This window comes from Haemaphysalis longicornis, unplaced genomic scaffold (assembly GCF_048455015.1).
Source record: "Haemaphysalis longicornis isolate Haplotype H1 unplaced genomic scaffold, Haemaphysalis longicornis Haplotype H1 scaffold_7, whole genome shotgun sequence".
Classification (NCBI taxonomy): domain Eukaryota; kingdom Metazoa; phylum Arthropoda; class Arachnida; order Ixodida; family Ixodidae; genus Haemaphysalis; species Haemaphysalis longicornis.
Window position 1 is genome coordinate 3018490 of NW_027526422.1, and position 22437 is coordinate 3040926.

The 22437-nt window shown below is 50.3% G+C and overlaps 1 protein-coding gene and 1 long non-coding RNA gene across 2 annotated transcripts in view; one reads left to right on the forward strand and one right to left on the reverse strand.

The window, feature by feature from the left end:
• Positions 1–22437, reverse strand: part of LOC144146162 (uncharacterized) — a 162261-nt gene that overhangs the window by 44102 nt on the left and 95722 nt on the right. The gene's annotated exons all lie outside the window — the stretch shown is intronic.
• The window catches only part of LOC144146159 (uncharacterized), a 73201-nt gene continuing 68280 nt past the window's right edge, over positions 17517–22437 (forward strand). The window contains exon 1 of the mRNA XM_077678126.1: positions 17517–17760. Coding sequence (XP_077534252.1) covers positions 17535–17760 — 226 coding nt within the window. The 5' untranslated portion in view covers positions 17517–17534. The remainder of the gene's footprint in view (positions 17761–22437) is intronic.

Consider the following 22437-nt stretch of genomic DNA (forward strand, 5'->3'; position numbering starts at 1 on the left):
CGCAATGCTTCCGACAACCCGCGCGGCCGAAGGGTGTCCTCCTTTGACGTCATGACGGGCCCAACCAATCAGGGGCGTCAAAAGACGAAAAGCGCGCGTCTTTCAAACGGGTCCGCACTTTTTGCAAGATAAATGCCACTTGGACTCATGTACGATAAATTTCAATGTGATATTCGGAATCAGCGCTCAAGAAACTATATAACTGTTAATCTGACCCAAATTTTTTGGAAAGCGCTTCAGCTTCCCTTTAACCGGTCATTAAGGCAGCGGCCGGTTCGCCCTATGTACGCCCTGCCGCATTTCAGGGGAATTTCGTACACTACCTTTTTGCGCACTGCACATACGGAGTGGCATGTTTCTTTGAGCAACCAGCCTTTTTCCCTACCGGCTAGGTTGTGCGTGGGCAAAGCTGCGCTAGCTTGTTTGGCGCCGAAGAAACCAGCGGAACACCATGCCGATTTGCAACATTTTTTAGGTTGTGTGACACCTTGTGTACATACGGTACAGCTTCAGGTTTTTTTGGTGTGCATTTCCGTATCCGCGTTTTTTCTTTTGGCGCTGCCCTTCAGTTTTGGGCATGGAGGAAACAATACTCAGGAGAGGCCCCTAGCATCCCAATGCATTGCGGAAAGTGTGGAGGAAGTGATGTCATTTTTCTTGAGCCCATGGACAATGTTGCTTACTTGTTTACAACTGTGGCGGCCAAGTTTGGGCGAATAAAACCGACAAATTTTTAAGGCGCTTGGTATGTGGCTGCCTCGCTACGCTTGCAAACTAGCGCAGTCGCTACGACAAACGTTTTTAGACTAGGCCAGTTTGAAAACTCCGCCGTCGGAGGCGGCCTTAACTCCTACCCCGCAGCGGCGCTTACGTCGCGTCGAGATCGGCGGAGCGAGCCGCTGCCGCCGCCGGCGACGTGCCGGGAAAATTCCCTTCGCTCAGCGTTGGCGAGAGCCACAGTTCGTTCTTTGCTCACTGTGTTTCTTCGTTGTGAAGTGAAGTGAAATTTATCGCTGCTGAGACGTAGCGCGCAAAGTCCGCAGTGATGTACCACCCCAAACAATGCTCCCGTCGTCTGCGTTCGCCATCCCGCGAGCCTGTCGCTATGGCGACGACAAACGCTACTTTGCCAGGCTTAAGAGCTGAAAAATCGTCCTTCTATCTCAAAAGCGAAGGCCGTTTTTCGATTGAAACTTTGGTTGAGGGTTAGAATGGGCAAATTGAAGGCGAAATCAACAGCTTAGAACATGACATCGCACCAAGGAATTAGCGACGAAGCTGTTTTCGCTTCGAAGCGGGAGGGCAGGGCGACGCCATGTTAGTCAAATCAAACCGGAGATAGCAAAGGATGATGGGATAGAGTGCTGGGCTCCGTGGGCTCAAGTCATGGCGGGACTCGGCTTCACAAATGTGACGTCAGGGCCTCTCCTAACCTTTTCTTTCCTCCATGGTTTTGGGAGTAGAGCCCAACGTTTATAGACCCAAGGTCAGTTGTAAAACTTCGAAGTGTTTCCCGGCGCCGCCGCACCAAGCCGCATTGATGGCGCTGCAGTCGCACCCGGCTTATGTAGGCTCCCTAACCCGGCTCCCGCGCGGAGCACCGGGTGGCTGAGGAGGCAGCTGAGGTCAGCACTGTGCGGCTGGCGTCTCCGCGCGTGCGTGCTTGCGTGCGCGTGCGTGCGTGCGCACTCCAGTTGTAGATGGTTAGGTGAGCACCATGCCGGCGTGTTGTGTCCCCGGTTGCGCGGGTGGCTACAGGGGAAACCAAACCCAAAGGCGCTTTTCTCGCACTTCAAGTTACTTCGGCCTTCGTGTAGATATATGGTACCGTGCCAATGCGTGTCTCGACCGAAACCTCTCAGCCATATCGCGCGTGTGGCGTGAATTTTTACCCTGAGGACATAGCGAGCTACACCCACTTCATTAACAGTGAAAAAGTAGAAACTGAGTGAGGAAAGTGGAGCCTCGTGGAAGGAGCAGTCCCGAAAATATTTCCAAACCTGCTTCCTTACCTATCCAAGCCGCCGGCAAATAGAAAGAAATTTCCACGCCGAAACATGCAAATTGTTGCACAGACCTCGTCTGCACAGAAAGCCAAAACAAGCGCTAACGGTGCAGCCGAAGAAAGTGCTGCAAATTTAGACGTGCTGACAGCGAGCAGTAAACCGTCTTTGAGAGACATGGAAGGAGTTCGTTTTCAATTGGCGAGCTGGCGAAAGAATGTTGGCAGAGATTACAATAGAAGTCATGTTGGCTTTTTGTTGTTGTTGTTCTTCAGAAAATAGAGGGATAGCTTCTTTTCGTTTAAAAGTGTTTCAATCGGGGAAGAAGTAACTATTTCGGTCAGCTGCTGTCTCCGTTGCAGTGCCTAGAAGCTCTGTCAATAGCGTAAATACAGTTACTATAATCTCATTTACCGGCACGAAGTAGACGAGATTATAATAGCGGTATTTGCACTATTTACAGAGCTACTAGGCACTGCAGCGGAGACACAGATATACGGTTTGTGCCGGGCGCACTGCGATCGTCGTCTTCGTCTTGATTCCCTCCTCGGCCCCATCACCACGCGAAGCTGATACTTGACAGCCTATTCTTTTCGCCAAAAGGGATATCCCGTGAAAATATCTCCTTACCTTGAAACTAAAAAAATACCCACTTTCTGGTTCTTTTATTCAACCGATAAGCTTTTTTAACGAAATGATGACAATGTTTGCCAGCCTTCACTAATGTCTCTGCATAACGCACCAGCCACATTTCCTGCCTAGAGGGTTAGAATATGCAGCCGCCTCAACAAGAAACGTAAATTATGAAATGTGAAATGGCAGACGATGCTCTAAACGAACGCGGAAGTGCAGCCACAAAGCCGCGCGGCCTTTAAAATGCAAGCGGCTACTGCGCAATGGTTGTCGCCGATTGAGCGCCGTAGCTCCGGTGACATGTGGCTAGACTTACCACTTACCAGCGTAAATAAAAGGTTATAAACACGGCGATCGGCACATTTCGCGATTACGCTCGCAACGGCAGTATACAGATGCGGCCCGCGCTGCTTTCGCTCGTGCTTCCCCAGCGGCTGAAGGGAGCCGGTTGCGACGGCGACGCCACCTGGCGCTGTGGGTCGCTCGGGCGCCGTATTGCTGGTATGGCGGAGGCGGAGAGTTTTAAAACTGACCTTGGTTCTATAAACGTTGGTAGAGCCTCCGCCACCGCCATTATGACCGATCTAGGGAACCCTGCAGGCAATAGTCTTTCCACTTGTTTTGTGAAGGCCTCCTGCACTACGTGTGAGCACGACTTGCGCAGAGCCGACTCTAGGCAGGATATCGCTATGCCCCTTTTAGCCAGTTTAGAGGGCCGGATCATAAGGCGAGAGTTCTTTTCGCGCCCGGGGAGAATACATCCAGCACGTGTGCCCCCTCAAAAACCGTAAATGAACTTATAAGAACTGCAAGGCTTTCTCATCCGGCAGCTCATATGTGACGGACAGGCCTTTCCCATGTTCGATCCTTTCTAAAATGCTGCGGATGCTGAAATTAAAACGAACAGCCTATACGCATATATTTCATATTTTCTTCCCGGAAACAATGGGGGTTGTCCCGAGTCTAGAGCAGGGATCGGCACCCTGCGTCCCGCAGGCTGGATGCAGCCCGCGGGGAAGTATTATGCGGCCTCCCGCACGACGTCTAACACCCCTCCACTTCCGCCCCCTATATGAAGGCCGACATTGCAATTTCAAGCTCAAATGGTGTTAGACAGGAAAGTAAGATCGCTTCCAGTTGGCATTGCCCCCGCCTCTTCACACTCCGTCAGATAACGTCTTCACTTACTGTCTTTTTACGGGTCCAAAAGAACCGCCTTCCCCCCACCCTGATTTGCCACCCGACCCCTCTGGTGTCGGCTTCATGCGACTCAGCCCTCCACATCGAAAGGGTTCCGACCCCTGGCCTGAAGCACTGGAACTAGAGGGTCGCAAAGAGCAAGCACTTTTTGTAGTTGATTTACTCTGTATTCACCGTTTTGGGCTGGAACCTTCATTGCTCCACGAGCGACACTGCAGACCGCGTGAAGACTGACACTGCCGCGCTGGCGAATTTTCGTTGGCGTGGTGTTGACACAAGCGCCGAATGCTTGCGGGCACAGCACCGAACCAGCTGACTGTCCGCCTGGAGCGAACACGCCTCTTCTCTTGCGACGCAGGTACGAGCCAGGCAAGCTCTAATGGTGGCGAAGAATTGCCTCGCAGTTCAGTGCGTCCGATGCTCGCGGAAAGCATGCAGCTACTGCGTACCCCTTGGCTAATGAACGTTACGATTCTAAGCGCTGCTGGCAGGCTTATCTGACGTATTCTGCTGCTGATAACATGGCAGAAGCGCGGTACGCCGATTCCTGAGATATCGAGAATACCCTACCAATGGTATTCTGACAGCATGACAGCTGTTGTTGCACGGAAACGAAACCGAAACGGGATTGAATTCCCTTCATGGACAGCGTCCAATCACATCGCACCTTGAATACGCGTCACCGCTGTTAGTTGTTGCTGCCGCCGCAGACTGCACATTGTACTATTTTTGCTTTCAGGCGTTATAAATAAAAAAAAATGATTTATCGGCCAGATAAACAATTCAAGGGGTGTTTATTTGAGCCAGTCGAAGCAATGAAAAGAAAAACCGTGTTTGACAAATTCTTTTCAGCGTCCCTTAAATAGACCTTTGCCCCGCTGCCGCTTCTTTGCCGAGTCATGTGCATTCCTCCCCCCTAAAGTCCCTAAAATTACTAAGGTAGCGCCAACTGCTCCCTCCTTCTCCGCTGCCCTCCTCTTTTTTCTTTCCCCTCACCCGCGGCGCCGCGGTCCCTTTAACTCCGTGCCGGTGCCGCCATATTTGTTGGCCACTTGAGAGCAGACGCCCTCGCTACACTTCAGGGCGCTCGCTGCAGTTTGCTCTTGTTTTCGCGCCGAAATCGCTCTTTGGTAGCATTTATAGGATTTCTAGAGCCCCGTTTTACCAACATGCACTGAGTGATAGTGTTTTGTTTTATATTTTTGTCTACAAGGGGATATTTGCGGGGCGGATGCCGCTGGCGCATACGCACAGCGCGGTTTTTGTTTACGTGTGCGGCATTCTGTAACACCTCAGGATAGCTCGTGAATGCGAAAGAATCGAGCGTGGACATTTCAAACTGCTCTGTTACGGTAGTTCCGTTCTTGCATTCGCGTGACTGTGGTCGTGCAATCACTGCACAGAGGTCTTGCGCACGGTTCGCGGCACTATACAGAGCGCTTCATTCGCAAATGCCGTAGTTCGAGCGCTGCGCTGGCGTCCTTGCACTCGCCTTTCTTGCGATAATTGTGAATCCTCAGCGGCGTTCACTCTGTGCCCGCTTTTACTAACGACCTGCATCCACCTTAATTCCGCGCAGTTTAGAGTGCTTTGCCGTTTTTGTAGAAATGTTTCCTTCACCTTCATGTCATTATAGGCTCCTGTGAGTAGATTAAGAAGATACACATGCTGTTGTGCGTGTGTGCACGTACAGCGACGTGAAAAGCCCCTGCTTCCCCGACTTCGCAGCCGGATACACTAAACTGCACTCGCGGCCGTACGTTCATGTGCGAAGCGAGTGAAAAACGCAGACTTGTAATTCTGGGAATACGCGCCAGAGAAGACTGCGATCAATCGATCGGGTAAACTGAAATTACAGATTTGTGGCCTCTTATTTCTCATACGAACCAGAGATCGAGTCCCTCTAGGTACAAATTATGTAATTAGTTACTGCAGTTAATTAATCATGCAATACGTTTTTTCACCGGGCGCCGTCGTTTACAGCCGTTATTAATGGAGGCGCCTCGACAGAATAGTTTTGTGCTGGGATATATTCTGGCATATTTGTACATTGCACTACCACAGGGATACACCCGAAAGAAATTCAGAAGAGGACCAATGTCACGATGATCATCAAGAGAAAACAATAAATCACAAAAATGAATTGGTGCCACCAAATAGATATTTTATTGGAACAAACGTACGTAATGACGTCGTGCAGATGGCTTGTGCTGCTGACGTGGCTTCCCGTGAGAAAAAAATGTTGGGAGTGGCATTTGGGTTTAGTTTTTTTTAACGCCAAGCCTCTCCAATATCCGTTGCTCAAATTGATCCGTGAAATAATCCTATTGAGAAGGGAAAAAAATGTCGCCACCGAGTTTGAGATGCGCCACAAACACTCCGCAAATAGAGGCAATAATGCATTACAGAAGGGAGTTAGTGACCGTTCTACCGTAGCATGGTCAAATTCGTGTTCGCGCATCTGCTCAGTGCCGCGTCCGCTCAACTCGCTACACTAAACCCGTTTAGCAAGCGCTTTTCTGGACGAAAATACGTCTGCTGAAAATATAGTCGCCCAGTGTGTTTTGGTTCAAATCGCAATGACTGGATACGCTGCGCCATTGACTCCTAAGATGAAGTAAGCGCGCACACTGCAAATGTACGGCATCACGTGTAATGCAAACGCAAATTGTAATTAACATTCCTCTGTGCATACACGGAAGAAAGGGCGTACAGCCGTTACGGTGCGAATATGCATTTGAAATGCTCATTCAAACGTGCGCGAATTTAATAAAGCGATAACAGAAATTGCGAATCAAACGTACGTCAACGGCGCGGTCACTATATTAGCTGGCCTTAAATTGTTTTGATTGATTGTGGGGTTTAACGCGCCGACGCAACGCAGGCGATGAGGCGCGCCGTAGTGGAGGGCTCCCGATTAATTTTGACCACCTGGGGATCTTTATCGTGCGCCGAAATCTCGTACACACGGGCGTTTTTGCTTTTCGCTTCCATCAGAAAAGCGGCCGCCGCGGCCGGGAATCGAACCCGCGACCTTGTGCTCAGCAGCGCAACGCCTTAGCCACTGAGCCTTAAATTGTTTTACCTAGCCGCAATTTTTTTTTTCTCGGAACAGCCTCAATTTGCGCCGCACCGACCAAGCCGATATTACGCAGCAAATCATTCCAATGTCATAACAACGGGATTATAATACCACCCGGGTCGCTAACACACAAAACATGACTTCACGCCAAAAAGAGCGTACACGCACTCGGAACGCACACGATACATGGTCAGACGCAAGCTGCCGTCGGCCAAAACAAGCATGAATTCAGGTGAACAATTCTCGCGTCACGGAAATCTTACGACAACTGACTGAACATGCTACGCCGCTGATATTGATGCTGGAAGTTAAGCGCCCACATGACAAATACACGGCCTCTTATCCAAAGCAAAGCTTACGACGGGACGAACTCGGCGCTGCGCGCAATGCCTACTCAGAACAAAGCGTGGGCGACGGTCGCGAAGGGAATACGCATTTCTTCGTAAGTGACCGCTCAAGCTCGCGCAGAATTTAACAGAGAAAGAACAAACATTCAGAAACTTATCTCGCTAAAGAGTGATGGCAGCGTCGGCCTGAAGTATGCCTATTCAAATCTATGCAACCAAATTTTTCTCCTTTCTGCGTCGCGTTTCCCGGACGGAATAACGAAGTCTTGTGCCCTGCCTGACGATATTCGCGCTGCCTAAGGCACAACACATCGGCACCGAGAAGCAACATAAAACGACACCGGTGCGACGTTTTTTCGAAACGAGCAGCTAATTCTTACTTTGCTATTAGCTGGCGCCTATGATAAAGCCGGTACTGAAGCTCGGTGGCTCGGAAGCCAGCAATGGCGTCACGGCGGCGGCGTTGCGCAATGTCCCAGCCGGCGAGCCTGGCGGGGCGACCCGGCGGCGGAGCAAAAAAAAAAAAAAAAACCACGTGATTTTTCCCTTGGCGAATGGCGCGCGGCGTTCGCCGGCGAAAAAGAAAATGGCAAACAACGAAGTAGGAAAGGAGCGCGGCGAGGGCGAAAGGCGGCGAGATCTAAAGATGGCGCTACCTTAGTAATTTCAGGGACCTTACTCCCCCCTCCCCACGTGCGCCCCCTCACCCCCGCCTGGCATTGCGCAATGCCGCGCGTTCCCTGGCAGCCACCGGCGTTGCGATTGGCGTAGCCAAGATATAAGAAAAAGTCATTGTCTGCACCCACCAGTCGTGTGTGTCCTTTATCTGTGACGCAGAGACCACGCTACTGTCCTTATAGTTCAACAAAGCAAGTCTCCAACATAGATAAATCCCAACATAACGATGCCACCAGAGCGCCAGCTCTGATCTGTAGAGGGCTCTGATTTTAAAGCAAAGCTTTATAGCTCTACCAGCCAACGGTTCTTTCGTAGCGTACGGAATAACAAACTCCCAACGTGGCGGAGGTGGCGGCGGGGGGACGTGGGAGGAGCGGGGGAGGAGGGTTTTCTCACGGAGCACACTAGAGATGGAGAGGCGAATTTACCCAGCGTTCCCCGCGCGGAAGTGTCTGCTCCCCGGCGGCGTCGGCGGCACGGCTTTGTCGTCTGCTTTAGCGGCGGTTGATTTGAGAATGTTTTGGTGCAGCTTCGCGTCCATTGCGCGGTGCCTTCGCACGGCTTGATTAACTTGTTCGACAGCACCCCCAGCGTAAACCGCACCCCACGGAACTAAGCGGTCGTACGGCTAACATACGTTAAGTATTGGTTTGTAGGGTGGGAAAACACAATGTAAAAACTACATACAGACATCTGGCCTCTAGAGAAACGCTACCTTTTCCGCAGTGCTTGCCACGAATGGTACTCCGATTTCTAAATTGGTGAATGCCAATTCGGTTGTGTTTTAAGGGGTATTACAAAAAGCGGGAGTAGCGACTGGTTCTGATAAACAGCGATTATAAAAGTTCCCTCAGCTTTGTCCCAATTATCAATCTTGCTAAACTAACTAGTTTAAATCGGTGTAAATCGGAATCACTAAGCTCACATGCCAAATTGTTTCGGTGTCTGCGCTTGTGTCGAGCGGTGGCGTAGCCCCAAGCACATCAAGATGGCTAGGTTCCGCTCTCTCACCCTTTGAAAGACGCTCCTTTCCGTTTTGTTTCTCCCGACTGACATCCGGACTACAGCGGCGGCCTCCGCCGCTCTACCCCCGCCGTGGCCGATGCTGGCGCTGCGTTCGGGGCGCCGCCCCCGCGAATTTCAACTGACGGCTGGCAGAATCTCTGGTTTCATTCTTTGTAGAGCCACGTGTGTGAATTCAAGTGACGTCGCATGAGCAATTGTTGTGGGTGTCGTTTAAAGCTTTGCTTTCCAACGACCTTAACAGCGTGGATTGGAGCCAATTTCTTTTAGCTGTATAGGCCTCCTGTGCTGCACAGGGGGCGCTGCGCAAGCGGCTTCCGGGCAGTACTTCCGGGTAGTACAAAGCTGAGTGGTTCCCATAGGATCCCGTGTTGACAGAAGCAAAATGAGCTCGACTTTCTCGATTATTTTGCGACGTGGTCACCAGCTCATCCCCGACGCGTCCGATCTATTTCAGCGATCAACTTGGCATTAGGGGAAAAAGCTTTGCAGCGCTAAACACGTTTACAGCGCCGACGAAAGTACCGGGATCATGACGGCGTCTGCTACTCGCAGGTTCACCGATCGATGGTCGTACGAAGTGAAATTTATAGTGAAATTTCTAGTTTAAACGAATACTCTAGATGACAAAGACTTCTCAAAAACAGCCGATCAAAAAAGAAGGGTGACGCATTCGGCGATGATCGCGCTTTAAAAAACCAGCGAGTCCGGCGGACCGCAGGCTCGCCTGCTGCGGTGCGCCGCTCTTTTGCATACCTGCACACTATGCGTGCACTTTCATTAAGCAGTGCTCGTTTGCGTCGCCGTCACGAATACATGGTGCAGCGTTAGCTTGCCGTTTTGTTGCGTGTCTCAGTGATAAAATGCCGCGACCGTCAGAAGCGTGAAATCTGTTTTGCGATTCCGAAATTAGTGGCCGTAAAACAAAGTGGTCGGGCGAACTAACAGGCCGCTCGCTTTCCTTGTCTGCTCTCAATTTACTTAATTATGCTCTTGCAGCATACATTCCCAGTTCACACTTAATAGCCTAGAATGAGGGTCAGCAACGGCCGAGTTCCATGCAGCCGACACGGGGGAGGGCTGGACGGCAAATCGGGGTGGGGGGGGGGGAGGAGGAGGAGGAGGAGGAGGAGGAGGAGGAGGAGGAGGAGGAGGAGGAGGAGGAGGAGGAGGCTTTGAATGCAAAGAGAAAAAATTCAGCGAATTTCTAATAATATTTCACAATAATCTGGCGCAGTGTGAAGATGGGAGGGGGGGGGGGGGGGCGGGGGCAATTCAACTGGAGGACGCCAATTCTCTGTTCTTGTCTCGCTGTCTAACTCCATTTGAAGTCAAAACTCGTGTCGGCGTTCAGATTCGACGAGCCCTGCACTAGAAAACCAACACAGTCAGTGATGATCGTATATAAATATTCGGGGACCCACGCTGTGTATGCAGCGTTATGCTGTTATGTTATGTTATGCTGTTATGGTATTTTATGCTGTGTTATGTGATGTTATCGAAGTACACATCTCTGCAGGCAGCGGGCGTGTGATTTGGTGCGTGTTTTGCGTCCTTTAATAGCGCTTAATTTGTTTATTTAATTGGCGCTATTGCCCCACCTATTCGCTAGTATACATGTAGCCTGCCGTTCGTAAATCATGCGGCGTAAAACGTTACGCAAGAATCATTTAGGTTGCGAAAATACGAAACAAAATTTCCACTCGTTTCAAAGGCGGTGCCAGGCCAGCAGTGTCAACTGAGTCGGCTGCGCAATTCTTGCGTTCGCTTGCATGCTCCCGATGAAGCAACCTTTTGCGGTTACCTCAGGATGTAAGATGAGCAGCGTTCTGTGTTTATGCTACTCGTGAACTTTCCTTTGTTCACCGCACGCAAGAAGAAAAAACTGTAACTGTCGTCAAACAGTTAAACCACCCGACCTGGCGATACTGTCCCACGCCGCGACCACCGCGACAGCTCGCTCAAAAGAAAGCCGACAAATCGGCTTCTTTTAGCGGATATTAGTTTGTTTAGCTTCTGCAGCTACTTTAAGGACTATTTCATACAGTGTGCAGTCATTTAAACACGCCACAAAGCGCCACAACCAACTTTTACTCTGTCTTGTAATTGAAAACACATGGAGGGCGGCGAGGGTCGTCTGCTTTTGTACTACCCAGAGGCGTCGGCCGCTAGGGGCGCTACATGTCGCCAAAACTCCAGCGTAGGAGGCCTATTGTAAACTTAATTCATGATAAGCATCGTTTGATGATTACCCCCGAAAAAAACCTTATTCTAAGGCGAAAAAGCGGTGCGCATTAAGGCGAGAATATGCATGGAGGGAACTGTCACACCGAAGTTCGCGTGGCGGAAAACCCGCCGTCGAACCTCGCCCAGTGTAAGCCGGGCTGCATTTCGCCAAGTGCAGCCCTTCCTTCGCGGCACGCACGCATGCGCATACGGCGGCCGGAGCCATAAAGTTTCACACGGATGCGTACCAGAGGGAAACCTGGCACCAATTTCAATTGGAGCCCCGCCTCAATGAACGTGACGTCATGTAGTGTGGAGAAGCGTCCCATGGTCACTTGGCATGGCTCGCCAACGAGCTCGAAGGTTGCCTGTGGCTGCTTAAGCCATAATTACTAGTCTTCAAAGTTATTTTATTGTATAAAAGTATAGCTCACAAAACGACTTCATTGACAGAAATTTTGTAGAAGCGTGTTGCAGACTGAACGAGAACAGTTCCATCCAGTGTCTGCTTGAAGAGCGGAGCTGTGGTTCTCTTGTGTCCGCTCGAACGTGAACGTGCGCTCGCTCGAGAGCGGCAGCGCCGTCGCAGCGCAAACTTTATGGTTCGTGCAAAGAAAATCGCCAGCTAAACGTCAGCGGCGGTAGGCTCTGTTCCCTTTTCATTCCGTAGCGGGAGGGAGAAGATTGGTTGATTGTAGGGTTTAACGCGCCGACGCAACGCAGGCGATGAGGCGCGCCGTAGTGGAGGGCTCCGGATTAATTTTTACCACCTGGGGATCTTTAACGTGCGCCGAAATCTCGTACACACGGGCGTTTTTGCTTTTCGCCTCCATCAGAAAAGCGGCCGCCGCGGCCGGGAATCGAACCCGCGACCTCGTGCTCAGCAGCGCGACGCCTTAGCCACTGAGCCACCGCGGCGGGCCGGGAGGGAGAAGAACCCGCTCCTGCGAGACCACTGCGCCCTCTATCGGCATGGACCCACCGATAGAAGCCGCCGGCGGGTCTGTGGTCTGGGAACCTACAGGGGCCTTTTGGGAACCTGCTCCTTCCCCTGCTTGACGCACGACCTTCGGCAGAGGCACGAAAAGCCTCGACCTACAGTAGCTCCGCCTTTAAAAAAAATGAGGGCCCGCGTTGTTGCCTTTGTCGTCAGGGGCCACGAGAAGCCAGGCTTGGTTACGAGGTGAACGCTTCCAGCTGCTACTGCGGCGCCCATGACGGCACGTGACTGCAGCGACAGATTTCGCTATAGTATATAGTGGATCAAACACTAAAGACGCCGCTATGGTGCCCAGAAGTGTCCCTAACGCATCAGCCTCGCCGCGCTGATGCTGTGAGGGCGAGTAGACAAATGCACCGAATGGTGGCACATGAGGCGCCAAAGAAGCTTCGAAGACTGGATAACTTTAAAAACGCAAAACTCTAAAACGCACAACGAGTTGTTTAGAAACAGTTCCTAACATTGTCTTTCGTCCATTTTTATGTCTTTCGGACATTTGTGTGACGATGTAGTTATCTTCTCTTCACGATATCGCCCCATGCGTACGCTTACATAAGCAGCCATGGAAGCATCACCTTGTCACATCCTATGAAAATCAGGTCAGTGTGTTCGTCATAAGGTATGAGCCCTTAACAAAAACACCACAGTGAAACCTTCCTTACTTACATGACGAGGAGAACGTCTGGCCTAAAGGACGACCAGCGCTTTGTGACTTTAATGGTAGACGAAATCCATATAAAATCCTACTTTGATTATAAGGGTAACATTGCCCGCGTTGCGCTCGGCCAAAATGAAGCTACAGGCTGTGCGCTCGTTTTCAAGTTGCGCAGCCACACGGGAAAATATTCAACGAAACTGCGCTCATCGTGCTAGTACGTGCACATGCTAGATGCGGAGTTCCTGCACAAGACGCTCAAAGATGTGATTTTAGGGTTGTAAGATATTGGGCATACCGGGTCGTGTGCGTCGTGAGTGACAACAAGTCGTTGCACAGAAAAAGCGATGTCCCTCTTCGAATCGCCTTCATCTAGCAGAACTGTGTACCAGCACCCGTCAGACCGTGCAAGACCGCTTTTCTTTGTTATGGATCCGGTACACATACTCAAATGCATACGAAATAACTGGATCAACTAGAAGAATGACCAAGTTTGCTTCTACTTTCCTGAAATTCAAACAGACAGGGCACAGCCAGAACGCATGCAAACAGCGTCATTTGCGACAGTCAGGGACCTTCGCAGCAAAGAGTGGGACCAACTGTTGAAACAAGGGTACGGGCTGTAAAGAAAAGCCGTCTACCCTTCGAAATGCAGGACGTAAAGCTTGCCCACCAAATATTCAACGATTTCTTGCCTGAGTCGTTGCGTGCTCTCGGAACGAATCACAACGTTTTCTCTTTTGACCTCACTACTTTCATTGAAATCGCCAAGTGGTAAAACATTGTAAATGTATAAACTGCTTGGAAAGGAAAGAGGCTGCGAGACCAGTTCCAACAACCCGTGTTTTCCGTTGACAACGATCCGAAAATCGACTCCTTGCGCATGCTGCTGACATGGCTGGACGACTGGAAAAGCAAAGGACTCGACAAGGATACTTTGACGAAGGAGACCCACGCTGGTACAGCTTCGAAGAGCTTCGGATGTCTTATGTTTTTCTTTTTTGGAAAGATGCAGGCTGACTGCTTAGAAGACCGCTTCGGGAAGTATGGGCAACTGTCATGTGTGCGTTACCACGTTTCCATCAGGCAGATTTATGAAGTGTAAAACAAGCTGCGCCTGAAGAACACTTTACCAACGGTTTCCACTCATCAGCACCGGGAATGTTTCCGGAAGCAGGCCGAGGCCTTCCTCCCCAGCTGCAACGTACTTGTAAACAGCGAGAGTGCGTCGAAGGTACAGGACGTCCTTTTGATCCTAATCTACGTTGCAGGATACGCAGTTTATGGGTCCCTAAAGAAATTGAAGTGCGAAAAATATAGGGGCGATTTGACTGTTGATAAGACGATCACAGTGTTTGCTGCTAATGAACGCTACGATCTTGTGAAGCAGTTTGACAGAGGAGGTCTAGTGTGCTTATCGATGTTTGCAATAAACGCTGTTGCTGACAGCTACGTTGTTGTAGAACAGCTCACTGCGCAGCTAGAAATGCTTCTAATACCCGAACAGCGCCAGGTCGTCACGAAGCTGACACTGCAACTGCTGGCCAACGAAGAACAATCTGACTTCGACGCCTGTGAGAATGGTCACACGAGTGAAGCAGTGCTAAAACACATCGTGCGCTGCAGCACGAACGTTTTGCTGAAGACGTTGTGGGGCAAACTGAAGGACAAACTTGTCGATGCCGCCGATAAGCCAAAAAAAAGGAAAGCCGCAACTCTCCAGAAAAAACAGTTGTGTTGCACCCAATCTAGCGCAAACAGAAAACGAAACAAGATGGCGTAAATAAATGTGCTGCTCCTATAATTTCTTGGCGTCAAATTTCCTTTAATGTACGCGCATGCTCGTTCTTCTTCTTCTTCTTCAAAAAAAAAAGGTTTTCCGCGCGGTGTATCTGCGCCACACCCACTCTTGAACAGCGCTCCGAAGTCTTACCAAGCCGCCCTATCGTGGGACGTGACGGAAAGAGAGCTGAGGCCTTCTCCCTTTCCAGTCGGTGTTGGTAGGATAGGTCACGCACAGCTATGTCGCGTGAGGGAAAGAGCTGGTCTGGAGTTGCTTCCTCCCCAGCAAGTTTCGCATGAACAGCAGAATATCGAGTGTTCTAAGTGCCCCTGGTGCACGTGTGGGCCAGTCAGGAGCAGCCACTGTGGCGACGCCTAAGCGCCGCATAAGCTCGTCGAGTTCGGGAAGCAGCTACAATATGTCCAGCTGACTTCGGCACACCTTGTAAACCAGCTAAACCTGCAGTAACTACTCCTCATCTACTAAAAGGTGCATCAAGTCCTGAGCTGGTGGGCTGAAGAACGCCTTTTAGCTGTCCCAGAAACTGTTGGTGGCGTACCTGCCGAGCTGGGTGTAGCCCGAAAGAACCCATTTCCGTTTGACCCCTTCCCGCTTGACCCGTCCCGTGTGCGTCCGTTCCCGAAACGACCTTCCCGTTTGGGCGCTTCCTGTTTCAGCCCGTTCCCAAAACGCCCTTCCCGTTACAACCCGCTCCCAAAGCGCCCTTCTCATTTGAACCCGCATCGTTGCAACCCATTTGAATTTCTGAAAATATGCGTTACCGTCTTCGGAACTGTTCCCCAAAATGTGCTTACAAGCAACGGGTCATGCACTAAAAACTTATATGCACCAAATATGCACCAATATGACCGATATTTCCGGCCGATAAAAGTTTCCGAATGCCTTAGGCCGATACTGCCCTCTTGACACAAAATTTGTAGAGGCTAAAGTGTACTATAAAGATACCCAATATCTTGAGTAATGTACGCATTGGATTTTTCTGCAGTTGGTGTTCGTTCGTGCGGCAGTAATTGATTTATCAGCCACTCGTATGCTCATTGTTAGGAGCGTAGCTTTGTCTTCGGGTTCGAGAGATCTATAGATCAAAGATGTCCGTAGGAGAGACTTTAAAAAAGGCAAAAACATGTGCAGAAATCTGAGAATTGGCTACTAATCCCTCTCCTACGTGAGTAATGGGTAGATATTTTTATTTATTTACCGATACTTACGGCCTGTTCAGGCTCATGCAGGAGTGAACATAAAAACACATCAGTATTGATTGGCGTAGTTTAAAAACGCCCCACACAAATAAGTAAAAGACATAAATATGTAATAGACCCAAAGGGGTCCGGACAAGGATATACATTCGTAATGTATTCCAATTTTAAAATACAACGATTGAACCAGAACACATATTTACAATACGTGGGGAAAATTCTTCTAACGATACCGAGTTCACTGTTCGTTCAGTTAACTTATTCCAGTAAGAAATTGCACGAGGAAACAAATAGAACTTTCGAATTGTAATTCAGCTGATTGGCTGCATAATAGTCTTACTATGTCTTCTCGCTAAACGTCTGAAAGGCCCTTGGAGGTAGTATTCCCGCGACAATTTTAAGTTTCTGTAGTAAAGAAAATTTTGGCTAGAGGCGACATTGCGCTGCTTAAGTTTTTGAAGGTTTGCCGTATTATGCAAATGGAGTACGCTAGAGTGACGGGAATAAACAGAATCAATAAAACGCAAAACTAAGTTTATAATTTTCGCCGCTTCTCATGACTGCGATTTTTTATAGCCAGATGTGGCATATGTATTTAGATACATAGGGTTACTTTATTTTTATACATCTTTTTTATCTTTTATAGTATTCATCTGTTTCTTTTCGACATAGATGTGCACTTGCGCTGTTATAACGATTAAATGTGTTAAGCCCGTTCTACATGGGGCGAATTTCGCTGGCGAATTCGCAGCTTCGGCGCCGCTCTTGCACCAAAACGATCTATTCTCGTTTCTGTGGCGAATTTCCAAATGTTTGGAAGAGTCTAACTTCTCTTGTGAACGCTGCTTAGCATTTGGCAATATGTCGCAGCAGTGAAAACAGGAAAATAAATCGTTTTGCCGCACGGGTGGCGCCGCAACTGCGAATTCGCAGGCGAAATTCGCCCCAAATAGAACGGGCTTTAGTCTGCCAAATACGACTTCTTTCAAAGTGAGGGTGTTTTTGCGATTTTTTATTTGTGCTTTCGCGGCGCTTTTCTGGGATTTTTGATTATATCACTTTTTGGTTTGTTAATTTAAAAGATTTGTTTGTTAATTTAAGATTTGTTTATTAATTTGTTAATTGTTAATTTGTTTGTTAGGCTTTGTTAATTTAAAATATTTGTTAATTGGTATGACGAATTGTAACCAAATGTCATCGTCTCTGGATTCAAAAATTGAAGCCCAGGTTTGAAAAGCAGTCAAGGACTCTGGATGTACTGAGCATGCTATCGCAGCGGCTGTGAACAAACGGAAATAAATGAAAAACAATATGAAAATGTTTTTATGACGTTTCATAAACTGGGTACGTTATACCGGGAACGGGCTAAATAGGAAAATACGAAACGGGAATGTTCTTTCGCCCCAGGTTGAAATGGGAAGGAAAAAACGGGAAGGTTGAAATGAGAATGGGTTCAAACGGGAACGGGCCAAGTGGGAAAGGGCGAAACGGGAAGGTCGTTTTGCGCCGGGTTGAAACGGGACGGAACAAGCGGGAAGGGTGAAATGGGAATGGGTTCAAACGGGAACCTCCCGCCGAGCTAGGGCCCCGAGCGCTCGAAGAATACGAGGAGGAGAAGAGAGAGGGAGAAGGGCGGCTGCGCCGAGCGCCCCCCGCAGTCCGAACCCGGACGGCGCCGCGACCGGTTATGCGCGGAAGCGCTCCTGCGCGCCCGCGAGAAGGCATGACTTCTCAGGAGGCCTGCGGTGCTCCGCCGCCACGTCGTGAGGTGACCGCCGTGTGCGGTGGTCGCTCCACCTTGCTGCTGCACCTGCTGGCGCTGCTGTGCTTCCTGCCCGCGTTGCTTGAGCGCTTGGCTCCCTGCGTGGAAGCCTCTCCTAGCCTCGACGGGCCGCCGCCGTCCGGCGATGCACGTGAGCAGGGCTTCTTTCCTCGGTGGCGTTCACAGCTGGCATTCTTTCCCGAGTGCGGCTGTTCCACCACTTTGTCGAATTACCACGCGGAGAAAAGCACACCCAGCTGTGCACAGCTGAGCCTATTACAACAGCGTTGTCGAAGCTACGAGCCTGCGCACATACAAGCAGATGCCCACAACAGGTGGAGGCCGAATGTAAAAACAAAAATAGCTCAAGTCGGCGTGCGGTACATATAAATGACATGAACGCTGAAGGGAGCACATGTGAAGACACTTGATTACGATTGTATAACGCGAGCGCGCAACGGGTTGTCGCCCACGCGCGGAGGAGAAGGGTGTGAGGACGGCAGGAAGATGGAGAAATAGGCTGACCTGCGAATTATTTAGAAAATTGTCAGCGCACGAGAAGCGTCGCTAAAAACGCGCATGACGACCATGAACCACGCAACTTGCCTCTGTAGCAATGGGATTTTGCTAAAATAGTCGTAACTATTTAGTGTACTTACCTTATAACCGAGCTCGAATGCACGCCCTGTGCAGTCACCGTGACGAATCGCTAATATGATGCGCCGGCCATCCCAACCTATACGTCTGGCGCATTTGTGAGATGCGCCTTCCAAGCGCATTAGTCCCCTCTATATGGATGCGATGCGCTGGAAAATCCAATACGATCTGTTACTGCCGCATTCATGTAGACGCGCTTTACAAGCTCACACCTCAGCCGTGACACTGGCTGCAGACACACACAAAAAAATCATGAGCCATTAGGCTCCGTCTAGGTGAATTACCACCGAAGCTCTTTAGCCCACGACACAGAGATGACAGAGGATTTCGGTGAAAGGTATGAAGAAACGTTATTTTTTTAGCATTGACGGTGGTCATTCCCAAGTAAGACGCGTTACAGTTACAACGGCTTTCTGCTGAGCATTCGCGATAAAGTTGGCTTCGCCGCAAGGCGCTTTCGCTCACGCCGCACAAAAAATGTTCGGCCCTTACATTGTGTGGAGATGGACCGCCGAGATTGTAGCGCCAGCTGCGGCGTAAATGGCAAAGAATGTTCCGTTTACACAATAAATAAATTACGCAGTTAGCAGCTATGCGTTCTATGATTATACAGATGTAGGGATATGGGTCGGTATTTGGACATGCCAATTTGCACCAATAATGTTGTGTAGATTAATATAGCCCGTGTATATCACGTGATTTCTTCAATACTTAATTACGTTACCGCATTGTGTGTACCGGGAATTCAGGCTTCAAGAATGAGATAGATGTACATAGAGTAAAGATAAATGATCTTATTACCAATATATTTGGCCTGGATGCAGAGAAAACCTAGTGATCCACTGCAATCAGCGCGTGTGTTATCCGAAGCATGATGCGACCTTTGCCTAAAGAAGATGAAATAAACAAAGACGGGGACAATACTTTAGGCCTCCTAAACGACGATTATGCGGCCAGGGGCATGCGCACACTCTGCCTGATTTAGACGAGAATCGTCAAAGGGAGAACACCGAGCACATACAGAAGCTTCACACCCCGTTAAGACGAAGGAACGATGGCAATTTGTTCGTCTTATCAGAAGCCATCCCCAAAAAAGAATCAGCAACACGCTCACGTGCATGCAAATACCTTGCTTCAAGACGGTGAATGAAGTAGACTTACAATGAAGGAAAACGACAAAAAAATCATTTATTTGAGTGCGCGCAACATGATAGAAGACTGTCTTCAAGTGCGTTTCCTGGATTTATCCAGTCCAAGCGGCGACGGAGAGCGTACACCCGCTACCTCAAGCGACAACGCAGCAGGGACAGAGAGGGAACTCCTCGCTTTCTCGGCGGTGACGCGGTGGGACCAGCGACGCGAACTCACATGCTCCCGCTAAGAAGCTGCCTTCGGTGCTACGTCTGGGATCAGGAAGTTTCCGTCGTCCCTTTCTTTTCTTTACTATTTTTATCCTCCTAGTTTTGCGCCTTTTTCTCCCGAGCAGAACGGCCACAAAACTGGCCCTCGCTCTTTTTTCTTTGTTTTGCAACTGGCTCCGCGGGTTGAAGGGTGGGAGAAGTGGTAGCGTTATTTGCGTCTTTTTTTCTCGCTCCCTCCTTGGCCAGGAGCCTATAGGTTACTTGGTCAGGACCTGGGGCACTCCTTTTCTTGCATTCAGCCAGGGCTGTTTCCAGTTCAAAAAGATGTATATCTAGGTCCAGGTCTGGGTTGGCAGTATCAGAGTAGGGTGGGTGAGGGGAGAGGATCTCTGGAGGTATTTATTCAAGTCTTGAATGAGCTTTTGTTTCGATTTGATTCTTCCTTGCTTTTTACGGGGTCAATATGATGCCGAAGTATGTTGCAAGGGCCCAAAACGACGTTCGGCTTTCAACAACATTCAAGTACCCATGATATTATGTTGCGACTCGAAGAAGAGGTAATTGCACCTGCCACTCACCACTCTCCTCGAGCCATTTTGGTCCTCGACCTATAAGGGTCCTTCGACAATGTTGGGCATGCAGTGATTCTTTCCCGCCTTGGCAACCGCATTTATTCCCGCTTATCGGACTTCCTCGCAGGCCGCCAGGCTGTACTCAACATTGGGGATATTAATCCAAACCAATCTCCCTTGGCAGTCGCGGTACACCGTGTTGCGACCGGGCAGGGGCACCCGATCCGATCTCCGTGGTCTCCGACATACGAGTGGTAGCGTGTATGATGCGAGCGGCCAGCCGCTGTTGCAGCCGTGAAGAAGTCCAGAAGTAGTAGGCTAACGTAACTGTTTACTTCATAGCGAGAGGTGAGCCGAAGCCAAAAAAAACATACAATGCCCCGACGGGCGAGGTTACAATACAGGACTCGAGCAGAGCGACCGCATGGATTTGCTGCTCAGACAGGAATGAATTTCAGGGTTTGGGCTGCTTCTATTTATACCCAAAAGCAGCAACCGTCAAAACGCCAAGTAGCAACACGCCACGAACGTCACAGACACATACAACGCTCTTTCCACAGTTCGTGAGTCATCGATGGCCTCGTTGCACGTGGAGTCCGAGAGAGGGGAGAGAGTGTCCTTCAGACATGCTGAGACATGGCTCGCCGGGCATGTCGAGGCGTGACTCACCGACGTGCTGGCACCTGACGGCTGGGCGCACGTCCGAGAAGAATGCCTGGGCGCGCCGGCGAATGTTGATCGCGCCGATAGCGAAGCGTCCCAGGCGGGCATGTAGAGACACGAAAGTATGATTCACCGACACGCGGGCGCCTGACGGCTGTGGCACACGTGGTGGCTGATGCGGGAAAATACGGCGGCGTTGGCCGATTCGTAACAGCTTCTCCGCCGGGGGTCCGAGATCCCGATGGATAAGGGTCTTCAACCGTTGTCCGGAGGGATGCTTTCGAAGTGAAGTGCTCAGCAAACGCTCGACTCCAGGCCTGGGCTGTACGACACCGTGCTGGAGCTTCACAGGGCCGATCACTGGACGAGTAGTGGCCCCCCAAGAACATCTCTGGTTTGGACAGGCAAGCAACAGAACAACACAGGAAGACACAACCGCATCGCCGGCAAGTGCGAAGACAAATTCACACTGAAGATCTACCAGGCTTTTAGTTGCGATACAATACTCTAATAACTAACTACACTAGTTATATTTTAGCCCAGCAGTACTTTAGACAAGTGCACAAACTTTAAAGGTGACATTTCGCGTGATTGGAAATGTCCCACACACAAAAAAAAACGTAATCGTAAAGGGAAAAACCTGCTTCAGGAAAAACAATGAAATTGAGAAAGTCAGGTGTCTACAGGTCACTTCTCGCGCCGAGAGCTGCGATTTGAGCTCTCGTAAATGCCCTGAGTTTTTCCCCTTTTGTACCGCACTTTAGGTGTGGCTGCTCTCTGAAAGCTGCTGCGACCGCGTGAAATGACACCGGTCGTCTTGTTCGACACAGGTCGAGCGCGCGGAGGAGCGAGCGGGATTTTCCACTGTTCACACGTTAGGCGCGCACTGCTTCTAGGCGGCGTTCCCTTGGCGCGATGCGAGCTCACGGCTTTACCCCTTGGCGTGCCCGTACTGAAACACGTGCCGCAAGTACGCGCAGAAGTTTTCCCTCTCTCCTCGTTGCTCACCTTTTCGCGAACGCATTCGGCAAGCGAACAACGGAACGCGTTTACGTTCACTTCTCTAGGCTGGTCGGTTCCCGACTTCGGCTCAGCCACAGGCGACACCGGAACCTCAACTAGCTCAGCCGATGGTGGCCGATCGTCGGGAGCATCAGCTGGCCGGTTTCCGATTTCGGCTCAGCCACGGGCGACACCGGAATCTCTACGAGCTCGGCTGGCCGTTGCTCGAGGTCAGCTACCTGAGCTGGTGGCAGGACGGAATCGGCTTGCTCAGTGGCGATATCGTCATGACTCGCAACTGAACCGTGCAAACCGTTTGCTGCCTCGGCTGCAGGCTTTCCCACCACGTCGCTCTCTTCTGAACTGCCGCGGTCTGAAGAAACAACCTCCGTTTCAGTGGACTCGTGCGGCCTTTCGGTAACCTCATGGTTTACGCACTCCCGCGGAATGCTGTTAGCCCGCGAACTGCGCGCGTTCAGGTCGACAGCCGTTTTCCAGGCCTCCCGTGATCTAGCGCGCTTCGAACATGGTGACGAAACATCTCCGCTCACCGTAGGGGCCTTACACACAGTG